At 44.9% G+C, this 17,501-nt stretch overlaps 1 protein-coding gene and 1 non-coding gene across 2 annotated transcripts in view; both read left to right on the plus strand.

Moving 5' to 3' along the window:
- The window catches only part of SERINC5 (serine incorporator 5), a 102,946-nt gene extending 95,929 nt beyond the window's left edge, over positions 1–7,017 (plus strand). Inside the window, exons 11-12 of the mRNA XM_056112587.1 lie at positions 949–1,093; positions 2,565–7,017. Coding sequence (XP_055968562.1) covers positions 949–1,093; positions 2,565–2,712 — 293 coding nt within the window. The 3' untranslated portion in view covers positions 2,713–7,017. The remainder of the gene's footprint in view (positions 1–948; positions 1,094–2,564) is intronic.
- Positions 7,018–7,572: 555 nt separating this feature from the next.
- Positions 7,573–7,692, plus strand: LOC130021881 (small nucleolar RNA ACA64). Its single transcript, XR_008792227.1, has one exon. It is a non-coding gene; the product is annotated as a small nucleolar RNA ACA64 (small nucleolar RNA).
- The last annotated feature ends 9,809 nt before the right edge of the window (positions 7,693–17,501 follow it).

Raw genomic sequence — 17,501 nt, forward strand, 5'->3', positions numbered from 1 at the left:
GCAGAGGGCATTCGGGAGCTGGACAGAGACCACCTGATGACAAGGCGGGATCTGATCTCCCGACTGGTTGACTGTTAATGGGCCCTTCACATTCTTCTGAAGGGTTGCCGTGCTGTTAGGGCGGCTGTTCTGGCAGGCGAGAATCGTCTTGTGTTTGGGCTCAGATTCAAGTAAAGTTGCAATACATTCAGATTTAGGGGAACAAAAAGGTAGGTTTTGTTTGTTTGTTTTTTTAATGGAACAATATTTGGAGATCCTTGACACCTTGTTTCTTGTTTTTTGTTTGTTTTTGTTTGGGGGCCATTACTCCTAGCTATGCACTCAGGAATCACTTCTGGTGATGCTTGGGGCACCATATGAGATGCTGGGGATCGAACCAGGATCAACTACATGCAAACCAAGCGGCCACACCAGCTTATCTCTCCAGCCTCATGACACCTTGTTTCTTGGAGTTTTTGCCTCCAATTTGGCTTTCTGTATTGGAGGAACCTAGTGGTTGAAGAACTCTTCGTCCATCTGCTGTCACGGCAGAGTTGATTTTCAAGTTTTGTGCTTTTTCTGGTTTGTTTTTGTGTTGAGGCCACACCTGGTTGATTCCTAACTTAGTGCTCAGGGATCACTCTTGGAGAGGCTCATGGGACCATATGAGTTGCCAGAGATTGAGCCCCGGTCAGCCTTACTCTGCACTTCTGCTCCCACCCCAGTTTTGGGGCTTTTACTTTTAATTTCTCTTTGCTGCTTAAAAAAAAAAAAGAAAGAAAGAAATAAAAGAAAGAAAAGCGTTTAGTAACATCCTGTAAAGAAAGGCCCTGGTCAGAAGGGTTGTGTGCTTATGGTACTGCACATGCTCCCTCCGCCAGGTGGGAAAGTGCTAGATTGAAGTGAGTGAGTATAGTTCCGTCAGTGTGTGATTACTCATTGATCCTGTGCTGGTTCTGTGGTTTGCAGACACTGAGGAGCAGGAGAATGTGAAGGAGGGACCACGAGTGATTTACGACGAGAAGCGAGGCACTGTCTACAGCTATTGCTACTTCCACTTTGTCTTCTTTTTGGCTTCCCTCTATGTGATGATGACTGTCACCAATTGGTTCGAGTAAGTAGCCAAACTTTCTACACCTTTTAAATGGGGCATTTGATTGTGGACCACACCCAACAGTGCTCAGACGCTGTTCCTGGCTCTGTGCTCAGGAGTGACCTTTGGTGGGGCTCAGAGGGCCATCTGTGGTTCCGAGGATCAAACCAGGATTGTGGTCGCCAGCAGCCACATGGATGGCAAGTGCCTCCTCTCCTGTGCTGTCGGTCCCACCCTGTTTGCTTTTTGAGTCACACCCAGTGGCTGCCTCCTGCATGCACTCATGCTTTGAGTTCTCTTCCTGGCTCCAGGTAGGGCATTTTTTGGTTTTGTTTTATAAGTGTTTTCTCAGTGTTGGGGTATAGATCACATCTGGTGGGGCTGGAGCAATAGCACAGCAGGTAGGGCATTTGCCTTGCATGGGGCCGACCTGGTTTGATTCCCAGCATCCCATATGGTCCACCAGGAGTAATTCCTGAGTACAGAATCAGGAGTAACCCCTGTGCACCACCAGGTGTGACCCCAAAAGCAAAAACAAACAAAAAAATCTGGAGGCCATCAAGGGTTTCTCTAAGTCCTGCAGGCCTCACCTTCAAAGAAGCACAGAAAGAGTTCTGAAGTCACAGCTTCGTTTTATAGGGGCCACCCCCCTCAGGGGTTGTATCTGTGTTTGTGTGCATGTGGGTGTTTGTCATCCGTCCGTCCCTCCCTCCCTCCCTCCCTGGAGTAATTCCTGAGCTCTTCCGGGTATAGACCAACACCCACCCCACCCCCATCCCCCAGAAGATACTGTTTTATGAAAACATCTCTGGAGGCCAGGGCAACAATACAGTGAGCGGGTGTTTGCCTTGCACGCAGCCAGTCCGGGTTTGATTCCTGGCACTCCATATGGTCCCCTGGACCCCCAAGGAGTAATTCTTGAGCACAGAGCCAGGAGTATGTCCTGAATCTCGCTGGGTGTGGCCCCAAAAGGGAAAAAAAAACGAACTCCAAGGGGGTTTACTCTCTCCCCCTCGCTTGCTATAAATCACTCGACTTCTTGAGAGGAGGAGCAGGCAGACTCCCTAGGACTGATTCCAGCGATCATAACAGAATATCTTTCAGAGGCAGAGCGGTAGTATAGTTGGTACGGGGCTGAGTTCAATCCCCGGCACCCCCACAGGGTCCCTGAACACCTCGCGAGGTGTTCCCTGAACTCCAAGCGAAGAGCAGCCTTGAGCATCACCAGGCCTGTTCCACTGCCCCCACCCCTAATCATAACACAGACACTGTGACCAGAAATTTTCAAAAAGCTCTCATGTTGGTGGTGGTAATTATACACCTCTGAGAAACCATTGATTGAACACTTTAAATGGGCGTGGATCTACTGAGGAAAATAAAATGAGCTAAGGGGAACCAAAGAGCAGAAAGGGGCAGAAATAGGAAGGGAAGAGACCCTCCCCTCTGTCCTCTCTGCCTGCTGTGACCACAGTCGGGTCTCCTGTCTCTACAGCTACGAAAGTGCCAACATCGAAACCTTCTTCAGCGGGAACTGGTCCATCTTCTGGGTCAAGATGGCTTCCTGCTGGGTGTGTGTGTTCGTGTACCTGTGTCGGCTGGTGGCACCGCTTTGCTGCCCCTCCCGTGAGTTCCTGGTGTAAGACTCCGCATGTCCCCTCGACTCAGCAGGACCTGTGGGCTGGAAGTGACACCCTTGGAACCAGGGCCCCCGACGGGCGCAGTGACGGGCGCCGTTCCCAGAGCTGGGCATCCCTTTCAGAAGATAATCTTGAGTTGACTTTTTTGATTCTGAAATTTGAAAAGAAATGAAGAAAACTTTTGTTCCAAAAGACTTGAGACCAAAAAAAAAATTTATTTTCTTTCAGCCAAAGTGATGAGTGCTCACATGATAATGTCCTAGGTGGGTCTTATCCCTCAATACTGTGATCATAGATAGGATAGCTTTATCCTCTGAATTTTCTTACCGTAGAGTTTGGGGTACAGCATCTTGTCCCCGGGGTAATGCTGACCTGGTGTGGCCTATTGTTCCTACCCTTGGAACGGGGAACATGCCAACATCTGCCCCGATAGAGGGGATGCCCCTCGCCCTGCCTGCAGCTCCTGGTGTTCGGGGGCTATCAGAGGAAGCACCTGCTTTGAAAGCTGCCACATGCTGCTTCCTCCTGGCTTTCGTGATGCTGGGAATCACGGGCTTTGTTCTGCCCACCCCCTTCCCACAGGTCCCCTCTTCTTTCCTGAATTCTGCCTCTTTATTAGAATGTGAAGAAGCACAATTGATCATCACTACCCCTGTGGTCCCACCACTGATCCTCACTATCTAAGCCAAGAATCAGGATGATTTCTGGTATTCTTCATGTGCTTCGAAAACCGCATCCATGTTTCGTCCTTCTGGACGGTGGAGGGCTATAGTTCTGAGATGTGTGTGCTGTTAACACTTTAGGACCTTACCTGGAAAGTGGCTTCATGACTAAAGCCCACTAGACTACTTTTCTCATTAAGGCCGCCCCCCTCCATTTTTTTTCTACCTTGTAAATTGGAAAAGCAAGAGAGACTTTGGTTTCCATGTCTGTAATATAACTGCATCGTAGGTGTCACTTATGGGTGTTTTGGGGGATGATCTGTAGCACTTCGGATGGGACTGACTCACCAGGAGATTATACAAATTGTGGAAGTGACCAAATCTATTTAGAAGAAAAGCTGGGTGGAAGGAGGCATTTAGTCACAAACAGTCCAAGACGTTGCCATAATACTTAACTGTAAAGGAATACCCAAGAGAAAGTTGACTTTGGGCAGCTGTGTTGCCATTGAGGTCAGGTCAGGAAAATGCTTGCTCTGTGGGAGGTTTGCTTGGGATCTCAGTGGAGACTGACAGGGACACCTTGATAGTAGTTGGTGCAGGTTTGAAAGAATCCATTGGAGAAAGAGCTCACAGGCCCGTGTATGGGCTTTGCATGAGGAACAGTGCTCTCTGCCACCCAACAGCACCACCAGCTATGGACCAAAATAAGCGAGGTTGAAATTTTAACTGCTCTGGCAGAAGGGGACTAAGATCAAAAAGGCTTGGTCTGTATTTTTGTCCTGCTGTGTGCTGAGCTCCTGCATGCCAAAATGCCACCATGAGAGATTAGATTCTTCATTTCTGCCTGCTCCTTTGCTGTCCTTGCTCCCCCCCCCCCCCAAAAAAAAAAAAGAGGAACAAATACAATGAATGGATTCCCTAAGGAACTAACCTTATTGACAGTGTTGTGAGTCAGTATTTAAACACACTCATTGGGTATGTGGCCGAGCACCTCTAGTAAAGTTGGTCCCAGGTCAGTTTTTGATTTCCGGACCTGGAGCCCTCTTGAGTTTGGCCATGAAGCCCACATGTGGAGTCCTAAAATGATACACCACCCCAGTGAAGGCAGGTATGGGGGGCTGCTGTGAGCGCATGTGCACCGCAGACCAGAGGGGTTGCAGGAGCAATCACACAAAGAGGGTCTGGGACATCATGCGTGGTCTGGTGGTGTTTGCTTTCTGCTGGTTCTAGCTGGGTCTCGCTGTGGCCCTTGCAGCAGGTCAAGGGCAAACTGATGTACTTGGCCCGTGTGTGTCTCCCTCCTCCTTGGAAAGTAGCTCAGGAAACCCAGAGGCCAGGACCTTGCCAGGCACAGGACTCAGTACCGTGTGCCCGTCAAGTTCCTTTCGGGAAGTTGGGGTGATCCAACCAGAGGAGATCCAGTCATTCTGATTTTTATTCTCTGCTGAGTTTTAAGGCAAGTTGGTTAGGGCAGAGAGATAGCATAGTGGGTGAGGCGCTAGGTTTATCCCCTGCACTGCGTGTGGTTTCCCGGAGCTTGGCCAAGAGTAACCCTGAGCACAGAGCCAGGAGCGCTGCTGGGTGTAGCTCAGAAACCAAATGAAATTGGAAACTGTAAAGTACAGCAAGTCTTACCATGAATGAGAGAAAGATGTGGCTATGCTCTGAGAAGTAGACATTGAGAACCTGGCTTTAGTAATTATTGTAATACACAACGCTCAGGTTTTGAAAAACCTACATTTTTGTGCTTGAGCGACTTAAAAACTGGAAAACGGGGCCAGTTGCTTGGAGGTGCTATCATGGTGGTGTTTGTCTCACTGATCATCTTTTTAAATGGGTTTTTGCTTTTTGTCTGCGATTTGAAAAGTGTGTTCCTGACAGCTGCTGGTCAGACTCCTTTTGTGCTGAAAGCTGAAGTTTTTTGTTTTTGTTTTTAGAAATTGTGTGTGCTTCATCTGGGGTAGGGACTTTTCTTCTTCTTTTTTTTTTTTTTTTGAATAAAAACACTAAATTCGGGGTGGGGGTGGGATAACAGGATTTTTCTGGGAATGTGATTGTATATATACCCGGATGTGTCCCCTGGGCTGAAGACAGACTCTGAAAGCCCTCCTTGACCCTTTTGGGTTATATTTTAATAATAATGGGAACAAGTTGGTTTTGATTTCATCCTCATAGTTTCTTGGGAAATGGCTTGAAGAATTCTCAGCGGTCTGTGGCACTCTCTTATACAGGGGGGAGGGTGGGACTCCTGGGCGTCCTCATCCTGGAGCCCCTCCCGAGAGGCCAGCCCAGAGCGCTGTGTTGCTTACAAGTTGTTTGTGCGTCTTCAGAGGCTCCTACAGGCCAGCTGACTCTGTAGTGCTGATTCCTCCTGTCACCCATTGCCTTCTTGAAGATTGGGTACTCAATTTTGGCTACAAGTTTGCCACCATTGGTGCTTCACGATAACCCTGCAAAGGGAATTCCAGACTATTTTAGCTACCTGGGCCTTTCTTTCCCTTTGCTGCCTTTCTCAGCAACATCTCATGTTGGTGTCCATTCGTGTCCAGCCCCTCTTGGAAGGGAAAGAGGGTGTGACCCCCAGCTAAGGGTGCGAACTTGGGGCTGAGACCAGGTTCATCCCAGGCCCTATTTAATCAGGGACAGTGCAGGAGCCACATCCTCACAGAAATCTGGAATTCTTTAGTCCTTCCTCCTTCCTTTGCTAATAGGACTAACCCCCTATGGCTTTGTTCTTAAGGCAACCCTTTTTACTACATTTGTTAAGCCCTTAGACATTTTAATCTAGTCAAAGATGTCTAATATTGACCCTTCACAGGCTCAGAGAGCTGTTTACATAGGTCTTCAGAACTAACCTGGCTATTCTAAACATCTTCCTCTTTTATTCTTCTCTGCAAATTATTTGCAGAGGTGCAGTATTTTTGAAGTTGGGGGGAGGGGCAGGGAGGGTGGCTATTTGGCTTTACCAAAGAGGTGTTTGGTTTTTTTTTCTTTTTCTTCTTCTTCTTCTTCTTTTTTTTGTGAAAGTGAATTTCTTTTAGGAAAAAAATTTAATTGGGGAAGGATGGATTAAGAAATGCCCAACCTACAGAAGTTTAATCGTATTTAAGTGGGCGACTTGTTGATAGACTTCTTAAGGCAATCCTTTGTAGTAAAGGATCCTGGGAAATTCTCTCAGGTACAGAAAGCTTGGAGAAGATGGGTAATATATGTCTTGAGAGATATTTATAAGAAATTTAAGAAGATTGTTGTTTTCCTTTATTAAAGATTATGTTTTTTTTTTTACTTTGAAAAAAAAGCCACAAAAGTTTTATAGTCATATAATTTTTTTTAACTTCTCTGAAGTAATTAGCTGTTGCCAAATTAGGTTGTTATGTTTTGCTGTGTAAGAATTTAAAAATATAATTTTACTGTTTGAAATTTTTAATGATCTTGGTTATGTTTAGAGTTTTGATAACTTTCAATAGGTATTTTTTCCCTTTAGTCACAGAGGCAAACTGTGGGTTTATATTTGTTTTTTGTGTTTTTGTTTTTGTTTTATTTTTTGAGTGCTAATTTTTTTCAATACAGCATTAGAAGTTGACCAGACTTTTCTTATGTAGAAAACTGAAAACTTGTTAACTCTGTATCTTAATAAAAATGAAAATTGAAAGTCATGTTGTCCTTTTCTTCTTTCTGTTGGTTTCCTTTTTTGTTATTTGTTTTGGGATCACACTTACCTCTGCTGGGGAGTCTGCAGATCCCTGATCAGTGGACCCTTTAATGCTGTGGATCAAACCCAGTGCCTATGACATGAAAAAAAGATGTTCTAGCCCTTGGGTCATCTCCCTGACCTCTTAAATATAATTAAAGTTCTGTAGTTCATATTTTTCAAGAATATTAAGATATTAATCAGTTCTCTCTCAGCATCAGTCTTGTCAGGTTCTTGATAAGCGCAAGCCTGCCTGAAAACCCGAGCATTCTACTTTTTCCTATGATTCTAGTGACATACTGTTTTAAATATGAGGATCTACTTTTCTTTTTTTCTTTCCTAGCGATCCAAACTAGATCTCATGAATGCAAAGCCAATGCTCTACCATTAAGCCACTAGAATGTGGCCCCCTAAACCCAACCAGAAATGATCCCTGACACAAAGCCAGGAGTAAGCCCTGAGCATTGCTAGGTGTGGCCACCAAAGAATAAATTTTTTAAAAGATAGTGTCCGAGTTGAAAATCACCTGTGGTTTTGACCATGGCCGTGGGTAAGAAGTGTAGCCCAGAGCCAGTGGGGCTCAGCACTCACTCTCCAGTGTAGGAAGATGAAGCCGAGGCACCTTCCCGGCCCCCCCCCCCCTTCCATCCTTTGGACACATGGAGTGCCCAAAGCAGATTGCTATGGAGCAGTCTGAGGGACTTGGACCTGGTGTGGGGGTGCTTAAGGACCCCAAAGGTGGTCTCTAGTCAAGATCACTGTCTAATGAAACAGGCTAACTAAATATAGCCTGTTTCATTATAATCAGAGGAGAAATATAATCAATTCTCTTTTTACCACTTCCCACCCCCCACCTCCAACAACAGCAGCAACAACATCAGTAGCAACTCAAAAGGACTCTGGGATTAAGAAAACAGGTTAAGATTTCTGGGATTAAGAAAACAACGCTTGAGGTTTACAGATTGGGCAGTATGACAAATTCTCCCTGGAGAAAATAGCTTGTGGTACCATATTATGAGGTCCAGCAAAGTGATGATGAAATACTTCTTATGATTATTTATGCAAAATAATTGGCATACGTTAATTAGAATTAAAACAAATTTACAAATATTTTACAGTAAGTAGTAAAATCTCTGTAAAGAAAAAATGTTTCAGTTGCACCCTTTTCTAAGTGTAATATGATCTACATAAAATATTTTTTGCCTTCTATCTGTGAGATGAAATGCTCCTGAATTAACATCTGCCTATGATTTCTGTTCTTTTCTAGATGGCTTACATTGATTAAGAACTAAAGAACTAGGGGACCAGAGTGATGGTATAGTGGGGAGGGTATTTGCCTTGCATGTGGCCAACCTGGGTTTATTCCCTGGCACTCCATATGACCCATTTAACCTAACTTGCCCTCTTAACCTGCCAGGAGTGATCCCTGAGCACTGCTGGGTGTGGCCCAAAATAAAAGAACTAAAAATGTGTTCCCTATTTTTCCCCCTGCGGTGTTTGTGTGTATGTATGTGTGTGGAGGTGGGGGTAACATCTGATGGTCCTCAGGGACTATTCCTAGCTCTGTCCAGTAGTGAACTCTGGAGATGCTCAGGGAATTTGAATCAGAGTCTGCTGGGTACAACGCAAGTGCTTTAACCTCTCTTCTTTCTTTGGAAAGATAGTCCTTTCCAAAACAGTATAAAGACTGGAAATGGAGAACTTCAAGACTGCAAACGTATTGCCACAATAGTTATACTTAAACAAACACCTTTCTGAATATTGGAAGATGTTGCCTACTGACCAAGTAAAAGAATGCTTGATTTTTCATTCCTCCTTTGTCCTGCTCAAAGCTGGGCAGCTTCCCAGTACAGGAGGTTTCAGTTTGGGGAAAATGCACCCTCGTAAATGATTTGTAAATGATGTACGAGGAACAGCACAGTCTCTATGGATATGTCAAAACTGTAACAAAGCAGGCCGCTCCGACCGGTAGCATTAGGTCAAAAGGGTCACCAGGTGGTTGACCAACGGTGCATGGCTCTAGTCATCATCCCATCCACTTTCCCACGTCCCATCCCCTTTCCCTTTCTTTTGGGTGGGTTGTGGAAACATACTTAAGTCTGTACCTATGCTCTGAATAAACGCACGCACGCATTCATGCCATCTCCTGAATGACGGAACCCTGTGTGACTCGAGTGCTGATTTCACCCTGACGGCCCTCCCCTGGCTCGGCCCCGCAGCGCCGGACGCGGCAGGAAGACACAATGGTTCCAAGTCAGACAATGTATGCCCCTCATGTTTACAGTATATGTCTTTTCTGAGCCCTTACAGGTCACCTCATTAAGAATTCTCTTATTCCACCCAAGCACAAAATTTGTAAGTACCTCATGGTGTCTCACTAATAAAAGTTAAAAAAAAATTAAATATATGCAAATGTAGAAGTGGAAAAAATTAAAGTTGTTTATTATATTTTTTTAAAAAAGGAATTCTCTTATTCCTGCAAGGCAGAACAATTTAAAACTTTTCTTCAGAAGCTACAGATAAGTACCTATTTAATGACCAACCAAAACACATTGGCTAGGTAAGTTAACTGTTTTTATTTCTGTTTATATTACTGTACTTTGGTATATGGCTATACCACAAATCAAGGAAACCTCTTTCCCGACAGAAGTTCTAAAGATATAACTTGAAAACCTTCCCTTTTAAAACTTGTTATTCAATATGGATGTTTCTCAAAAAACTATAAATTAAGCTCCCATTTGACCCAGCAATACCACTGCTGGAAATAAACCCTGGGAGCCTAAAAACACAGCAAAAATACCATCTGCACTTCTATGTTCAGTGCAGCACTATTCACAATAGCCAGAATCTGGAAACAACCTGAGCGCCCAAAAACAGATGAATGGATTAAAGAAACTATGGCACAGCTAAGCTGTTAGGAAAAATGAAGTCACGAAATTTGCCTATAAATGGATTTTCATGGAAAGTACAATGCTGAGTGAAATGAGTCAGAAGGAGAAGGACAGATTTAGAATGTCTGGATGTAAAATGTATATATGTCACTGTCACTCTCACTGTCCTCCCGTTGTTCACCGATTTGCTCTAGCAGGCCCAGTAATGTCTCCATTGTGACAGTTGTTACTGTGTTTGGCATATCGAATATGTCACGGGGAGCTTGCCAGGCTTTGCTGTGCAGGTGAGGTGCTCTCGGTAGCTTGCCGGGCTCTCCGAGAGGGGTGGAGGAATCAAACTCGTGTTGGCCATGTTGGCCGCTTGCAAGGCAAATGTCCTACCTGCTGTGCTAAATAGTAGAAGACTAAATATCCATGGCCAGGAAAAGTAGGGGTTAGGAAGACTGTTCAATAAAACTAACCACAAGTGTGTGTAGGGATAAGGGTAGGTAGATAGAGAAGAGACCAGTATGACAATAATAGCTGGGAATGATCACGCTGGACAAGATCTGAGGGTTAAAGGTAGATAAGGAGATATTCTTGATAACCTTTCAGTATCAAATTGCAAACCACAATGCCCAAAAGGAGAGGGAGGGAGGGAGGGAGAGGGAGAGAAAGGGAGAGAGAGAGAGAGAGAGAGAGAGAGAGAGAAGAAGAGCATCTGGCATAGAGGCAGGTGGCAGGAGGTGGGGAGTGATGGGAGGGAACCTGGGGACACTGGTTGTGATAAATGTACACTGGTGGAAGGATGGGTGTTGGAATACTGTATGACTGAAATCCAATCATAAACAGCTTTGTAAGGGTCTATCAGTGATTCAGTAAAAAATAATAAAACTTATTTTTGTCTGTTTGGGGACCATACTCAACTCTGCTCAGCTCTGCTCAAGGATCATTCCTGGTGGTACGCAAGGGACACAAGGCTAGTACCAATGAAGGAACCCAGGTTGAACGCCTGCAAGGTAAGTGCCTTATCCACTGTACTCTAGCCCCAACCTTGTTATTCTGACACAGGTAACAGGTGACCCTACAAATCAAAGGGCATCTTATAATAGGTTGTAGGGGACACCTGTCTGCGCCTTACTGAGATTTGTTTTTATGTGTCGGTTTTGGGGTCACATCCAGTATTGCTCAAGACCATTCCTGGCTCTGTGCTCAAGGGTGACATCTGCTAGTGCTTAGGGGGTCGTATGTGATGCTGGGGATTCAAACCAAGGTTGGCTGCAGGCAAAGCTAGAGCCTTACCTCTCTGGCCATGAGGGAAGTTACAGGTGAAGCATTGTGGGAACAACTTGTTGCCTATATAAAAGAAAAACTAAGGAGTCATCGGAGTAGCAGATTTGTTCAAAACTTCCTGATCAAGAGAAGACTTTGAAAAACCAATTTCAACTAATTACTGGCACATGCTCAGTTGGATAGAACCCTAATCCTATTTCACTTTTCTCTCTAGGGTCATTATACATGCCCCCTAGCTACACGCATGCAGTGTATGAGCAAACACGGAGATTTCTGACAGTTTTCAGGGCTGGCTCTACAGCCCTCCAGATAAAAGATTTCTAGGAATCAGGTCAGAAAGATAGTCTTGTGGGTAAGGTGCTTTCCTTGCACATGGCTGTCCTGTGTTTCTTCCCCACACCGCATCTGATCCCCACTAAGAGTGATCCCTGAGTGCAGAGCCAGAAATAAGCCCTGAGCACTGCTGGGTGTGACTGGGGGCGGGGGAGAGAAAAGGAAAAAGAAAAACTCTCCTTTGAGACACTTCTTTAAATCTAAACTGAGGGTTATTCATCTGAGAGTCAGTTTATTTGTGGCATCTTAGAAGTTATATGTGAGTGGAAAACTGTTGAAAAATACCTAATTAAATGTCTTCTGTATGTGCTGCGAAATGAAAATCTAGAAAAGCGATCAAACTCTGATGTGTGAATTGTCCAAAGGGAAAAATCACTCAGAACAAGATCAATCAAGGTTTCCCTTTTCTAGAATTAGTTTTTCTTTTGGAGAAATATACCAGGTTTTCATGAGCTACCCTACCCCTACCCCACCTCCATTACTCAGCATCTGTTTTAAAAAAATAAGTAAAACTCTTTACAGAGGGTGAAGGGAATTTGGGGTCACACCTATTCCAGTTTTACTCCTGGCGGTGATAAGGGGACTGAATGTGGTGCCAGGGATCAAATTATGGTTGATTGCATATGAGACAAGTGCCTTAACCCCCTGTCCTATCTCTCTGGCCTTCATGACTATTGCAATGGGGATTTTGTAGTTGAGCAGAGACATGAAGTATATTAAAAACAAGACAATAGACTCTAAATGGAATTGCAGGGGCTGGAGTGATAGTGCAGCGGGTAGGGTGTTTGCCTTGCATGAGGCCAACCTGGGTTCGATTCCCAGCATCCCATATGGTCCCCTGAGCACCGCCAGGAGTAATTCCTGAGTGCAGAGCCAGGAGAAACCCCTGAGCATTGCTGAGTGTGACCCAAAAAGAAAAAAAAATGGAATTGCATATGCCAAGTTTCACATCAAAAAACCAGGACATAACATAATTACATCTTCTGGTCTCCCAGACAGGGATTCTTGAGCAATCAGGAACCCTGGGCTTGGTCAGCACTAACTAGATAATCTGCCTGATTGATCCCTCCATCCCATCCCTCAGGGAGCTGTGCAATAAGCAATCTGCTTGCTTGCCTCAAACAACTCCTGTTCCAATTCTTTTCTCATGAGGAAAGCCTCTCCTTTTGTATGATATCTCAACTCCTGCTGCAAGATGGAACACTGCGCTGATCCAATTAATGTTTCCCCTTCCATGTTCCTAGTTGCTGTTGTGTGATGTCCAGGATCACACTTGCTTCGTTGTGGTGTTTGCACAGGCCACTTGTGCTACTCACTTGGGATTCACCCTTTGTTTTGTGTGTGTGGGGGGGGGGGAGGGTGATGCTCACCAGTGCTGTTGGGGGCCACTAGAGCTACACATGGTGGTGATTGGGAGCCGTGTGATGGCATAACATCACTCTAACCCTTTGAGCTCTCTCCCCAGTCAGTGTAAGGGGTTCATACCTTTGAGCTGCGTGCTTGCCCTTGAGCTCATTGGGGCACAATCTGGCTCTGGTGGTCACTGGGGCAACTGTGGTCACACATTTTCCTCACATACCTGGGAGAATGCTCTGGAGGCCATATACTTACAGCACCAGAGCCTCCATCCCCCAGCCCCCCAACCTTTGGGACTGTGCTGGTCGCATGTGGCCTTATGGATCAAACTCAGGCCTTTAAGCTTGTACATTTCACCACCAAACCATCCCCCAGACACCTACATCGTTTTGCTCAAGCCTTTAAATGCTAACATGTCTCAGTTTTTTATCTTTTCGTAAACTTAATTTCAAATATCATAAAGACGTGGCAATGTCTAGCCAAATGGCGGAGAGAAGTGTTCAGTAGGTAGAAAATTATAAGAGGCAGCATTGAAATTGGAAGGTCTCCTCCTCCTTCTCCTCTTCCTTCTCCCTTCTTCTCCCTTCTCCCTTCTTCTTCTTTTCACATCCAGCAATGCTCGGGGTTACTCCTGGTTCTGCACTCAGAAATTACTCCTGGAAGTGTTTGGGGGACCATATGGGATGCTGGAGATGAAACCCAGGTTGGCCGTGTGCAAGGCAAATGCCCTACGGGCTGTGAAGACCCAGCAAGCATGGGGCGCATGTGAACATCCAGGGCCAGACCTAGTCAGGGAGAGAGCCCAGAGGAGCCTGACTAGAGTCTGGGGATTGGAGCTCCTGCCTCATGCACAAGACCCCAAGTTCAGTCCCTGTACCATGTGACTCCCTAAGCACACTGTCCTGGTTGGCCAAATATTTCAGGCAGTGGTCCCAAGTTCCATTGCTCGGGGATGACCCCTCCTCCCCCAAGCAACATGTTTTGTGCTTTTACTGGGAGGCACTCTGGTGGTGCTCAAGTGCTGCTCCAGGTTCAAAGCTTGGCAGTTGCCTCAAGAGGTGCTCCGAGGATTGTGTGGTGCCAGGGATGGAGCCTGGGCTCTTACCCGCAGAGTGCGCCCGCCACCTCCTCAACTATCTCCTCGAGCCCCAACAGTGTCTTTTAGAGCTGCTGTTTATGGCTCTCGCAGGAACAGCTGCATTCATTCCCTGTGTCCATGTCTGAAGGTAATTGATCCAGGGTGGATACTGTCCAGGCAGGTCCCTCGACTCTAGAAATTTAGATTTAAAGCCAAAAGTGTAGCTTTCAACAGTCTGATGTCTGGAGCCTCAGCGTCGAGCAACTTAAAGATGTTGATAGTGAATTAGCTATCAGGGCCCCAGAGAAAAAGCCAGTGTGAACAATGAAAGCAGATGTGGAAGACAGCAGAGCCAGAAGAGAGAAGGAAAGCAAGGCAGGGAGGGAAAGAACGAACTTCTGGACTTCTGTTTATTCCTTTTTCTAATCCATTCTGGAGACCCAGTTCAAACAAACAAACAAACAAACATAAAAAACAAAACTAATGACCTGGGGCTGGAGAGATAGTAGAGTGGGTAAGGCATTTGCCTTGACTGTGTCTAACCCCAGCACCACAAATGGTCCGCTAATCTCCACCAGGAGTGATCCCTGAGTGCAGAACCGAGAGTCAGCCCTAAGCACCATGGGGTATGGCCCCCAAATGACACCTAGTGTTTCTTGAGCCTGGGTTGTATGTCTGACATAATTCTCACACAGAACATTGCCCTATGCTCATAACTGTTCTCAGACTCATTTTGCACAGGAGAGGAAAAAACCAAACTGGAATCCTTCATTGGTGCAATTGTTTCTGCAGAGGTTGCCAGACCTTGCCTCCCTCCCCAGTCCCTCTTTTTAAGTACCCTTTCAAGAGCTGCCCTTTTAGGTAAATCTCTCCTTTTCCTACAAATGAGTTCTTCGACTTCTGTAGTTGTATGAGTCAGGACTGCTTTTGAGTAATAGATTGGAACTCCAGAGTGTAAACAAACCACTGGGATTTGGGTTCACTGCTACAAGTTTTTCAAAGCCAAAGGTTACTGTCAGTTTTGGGCTTTGTGGTTCCCAGGGGCTTCTTTGTGGATGTTCCTTATCTGCAGTCCAGGCCTAAGACCAAGGCAAGCTCAGAGCACCTTGGAGAAAATATTTTTTTTTTTAATTTTTATTAGTGAAACACCATGAGGTACAGTTGTAGACTTACAAATTTTTGTGCTTGGGTTTCAATTATACAATGATCAAGTACCCACCAGTGCCCATTTTCTACCACCACGGATCCCAGTATCCCTCCCACCCCCCATCCTCCCTATCCCACCCTGCCTCTGTGTCACTCTGGACTCTGGAAAATATTTTTATGGCAGAAATGTGAAGTCTGGAATATTCTATTATTGCCAAAACCAGAGAATATCTGGAAACTTTTTTTTTTCTTTTTGGGTCACAGCCAGCGATGCACAGGGGTTACTTCTGGTTCATGCACTCAGGAATTACTCCTCGCGCTGCTCGGGGAACCATATAGGATGTTGGGATTTGTACCCGGGTTCGGGCTGTGTGCAAGGCAAACGCCCTACCTGCTGTGCTATCACTCCAGCCCCTGGAAACCCTTTTTGATAAAAAGCTAAGTTATACCTAGTAATGAATTTTATATGGAAATAGGTTTTATAACTCTCTAGAGTATTTTTGAGCAATTTTTTTCTGCCTTTTAGGATGAGGTAACTTAAATTGATGAATGAGATTCATAATATGAGTGAAATTCATAAGATAAAGGTAACAAAGTTTGAAATTAAGGCTTAGGTGTCTATGTTGTGATTTGTTTAATGTATGAAGTTGAACTTTAAAAAAAGAAGAATTAGTGCTGCACAGGAGAGATAGAACAGTGGGTAGGGTTCTTGCCCTGCATGCAGCCAACCCAAGTTTATTCCCCGTCATCCCATATGGTACTTGAGCACTGTAGGAGTGATTCCTGAATACAGAGCCAGGAGCAGCCCCTGAGCATTTCCAGCTGTGGCCCTAAATAAAACAAATTAGATGACAGTTGGAAAACTACAGAATTTAATATTAAAAATTTGACACACATGTGGGTTTACTTTTCAAATTGATATTAGGCATCCATTAAGAACAAATTTTTTGATACTGAAATATTGACGAGATTGGTTTGTAAATAAAATAAAGACTTAAGTTTTATACAGTATGCAGTTTATAGAAAATGTAAGTTGAGATTCAGTTTACTTAGATCAATGCCTAAAAACTCTCTTCAGACATGAGAAAAACTCAGTGCACACTGGTTGTATGAGTTACTACAGGCTAAGTTATGGTATGTTATCAAGCAGTTCCAGGGGCCATAGAAATAGCACAGCAGGGACAGTACTTGTCTTGATTCAGGGCCAAACCAGGTTCAATCCATGGTGTTGAATATGGTCCCACTTGCTCCACCAAGCGTGATCCTTGAGCATAGAGCCATGAATTAGAGAAAGCAAAGGGAAACAACAAAAACAAAAACAAAAACACCAACTTTATCCACCCCCCAGCCCTCCACCCAAACACCAAAACAAAACAAAACTAACCTCAAGCAGTTTCAAAGGTCTCAGTGACTCAAGACTAAAGTTCAGCGCTTACTTACATAACCTATCAGTTATGGGCTGTTTGCAGCTTGGGCCTGAAGCTTCTCCTCCGTGGGAGTCAGGCTGACACCAGAATCCCTAATTAGGACGTTGGTGATGAATGGTGGCTAAATGTGCCCCACCAAAACATGGTACTTTGACGTAAGGATTTTTTTTTAAACAGTAAACATTTGAAAAACAGCAAATGCAGCAGGAAAATGTTATTATATACTCTTTTTATAAAGCAAAATCCTCCAAAAAGAACTGAACTATTACAAATTTTCTCCCTAGCAGTTTATTCAACCAGTGAAGATTGACTGTTTACATAAGAGATGAGATGGTTGATAAGACAACCAAACTTTATCACAAAATATCCCCCATCTTTTCTCCAAACCATTTACTCTCTCTAACGGGGCCTGTAACCTCCCTCTCCTACCCTCTTTAAGATGAGGAGCCAGCTGTAGAATACGGGAAAAGTGCTTGCTTTGCATAAGGCAGACCCTGGTTCCGTCTATCCCTGGCTCTGTGCATAGTCCCCCAACACCACCAGAGATCAGTCCTAAGCATAAAGCCAGGAATAGCCACTAAGCATCACTTGGGTGTGGCCAATATCTCTCTTTACCACCCCAAAAGTGGGCTTGTAAGTTTGATTTTTGTTTGTTTGGGGGCCATACCTGGCAATGCTCAGGGGTTACTCCTGACTGCATTCAGGAATCACTTCTGGCAGTGCTCAGGTTACCGTAAGGGATGCCAGGGAAAAAACCTGAGTCAGCTGTGTGCAAGGCTGAGCTCCCTACCCACTGTACTAGCGCTCTCGCCCCTTAAATCTGATTTTTAGGGCATCTTAAGGAGTTATTTTTTTTGCCTGGGTAATCCTCCATGCACATGCGATAAATTTTTTGTTTCCGTTTTTCTCTTGTTAATACTCTTTGTTGCCCGGGCT

The sequence above is a fragment of the Sorex fumeus genome, unplaced genomic scaffold, assembly GCF_029834395.1.
Source record: "Sorex fumeus unplaced genomic scaffold, SorFum_2.1 ptg000018l, whole genome shotgun sequence".
Classification (NCBI taxonomy): Eukaryota; Metazoa; Chordata; class Mammalia; order Eulipotyphla; family Soricidae; genus Sorex; species Sorex fumeus.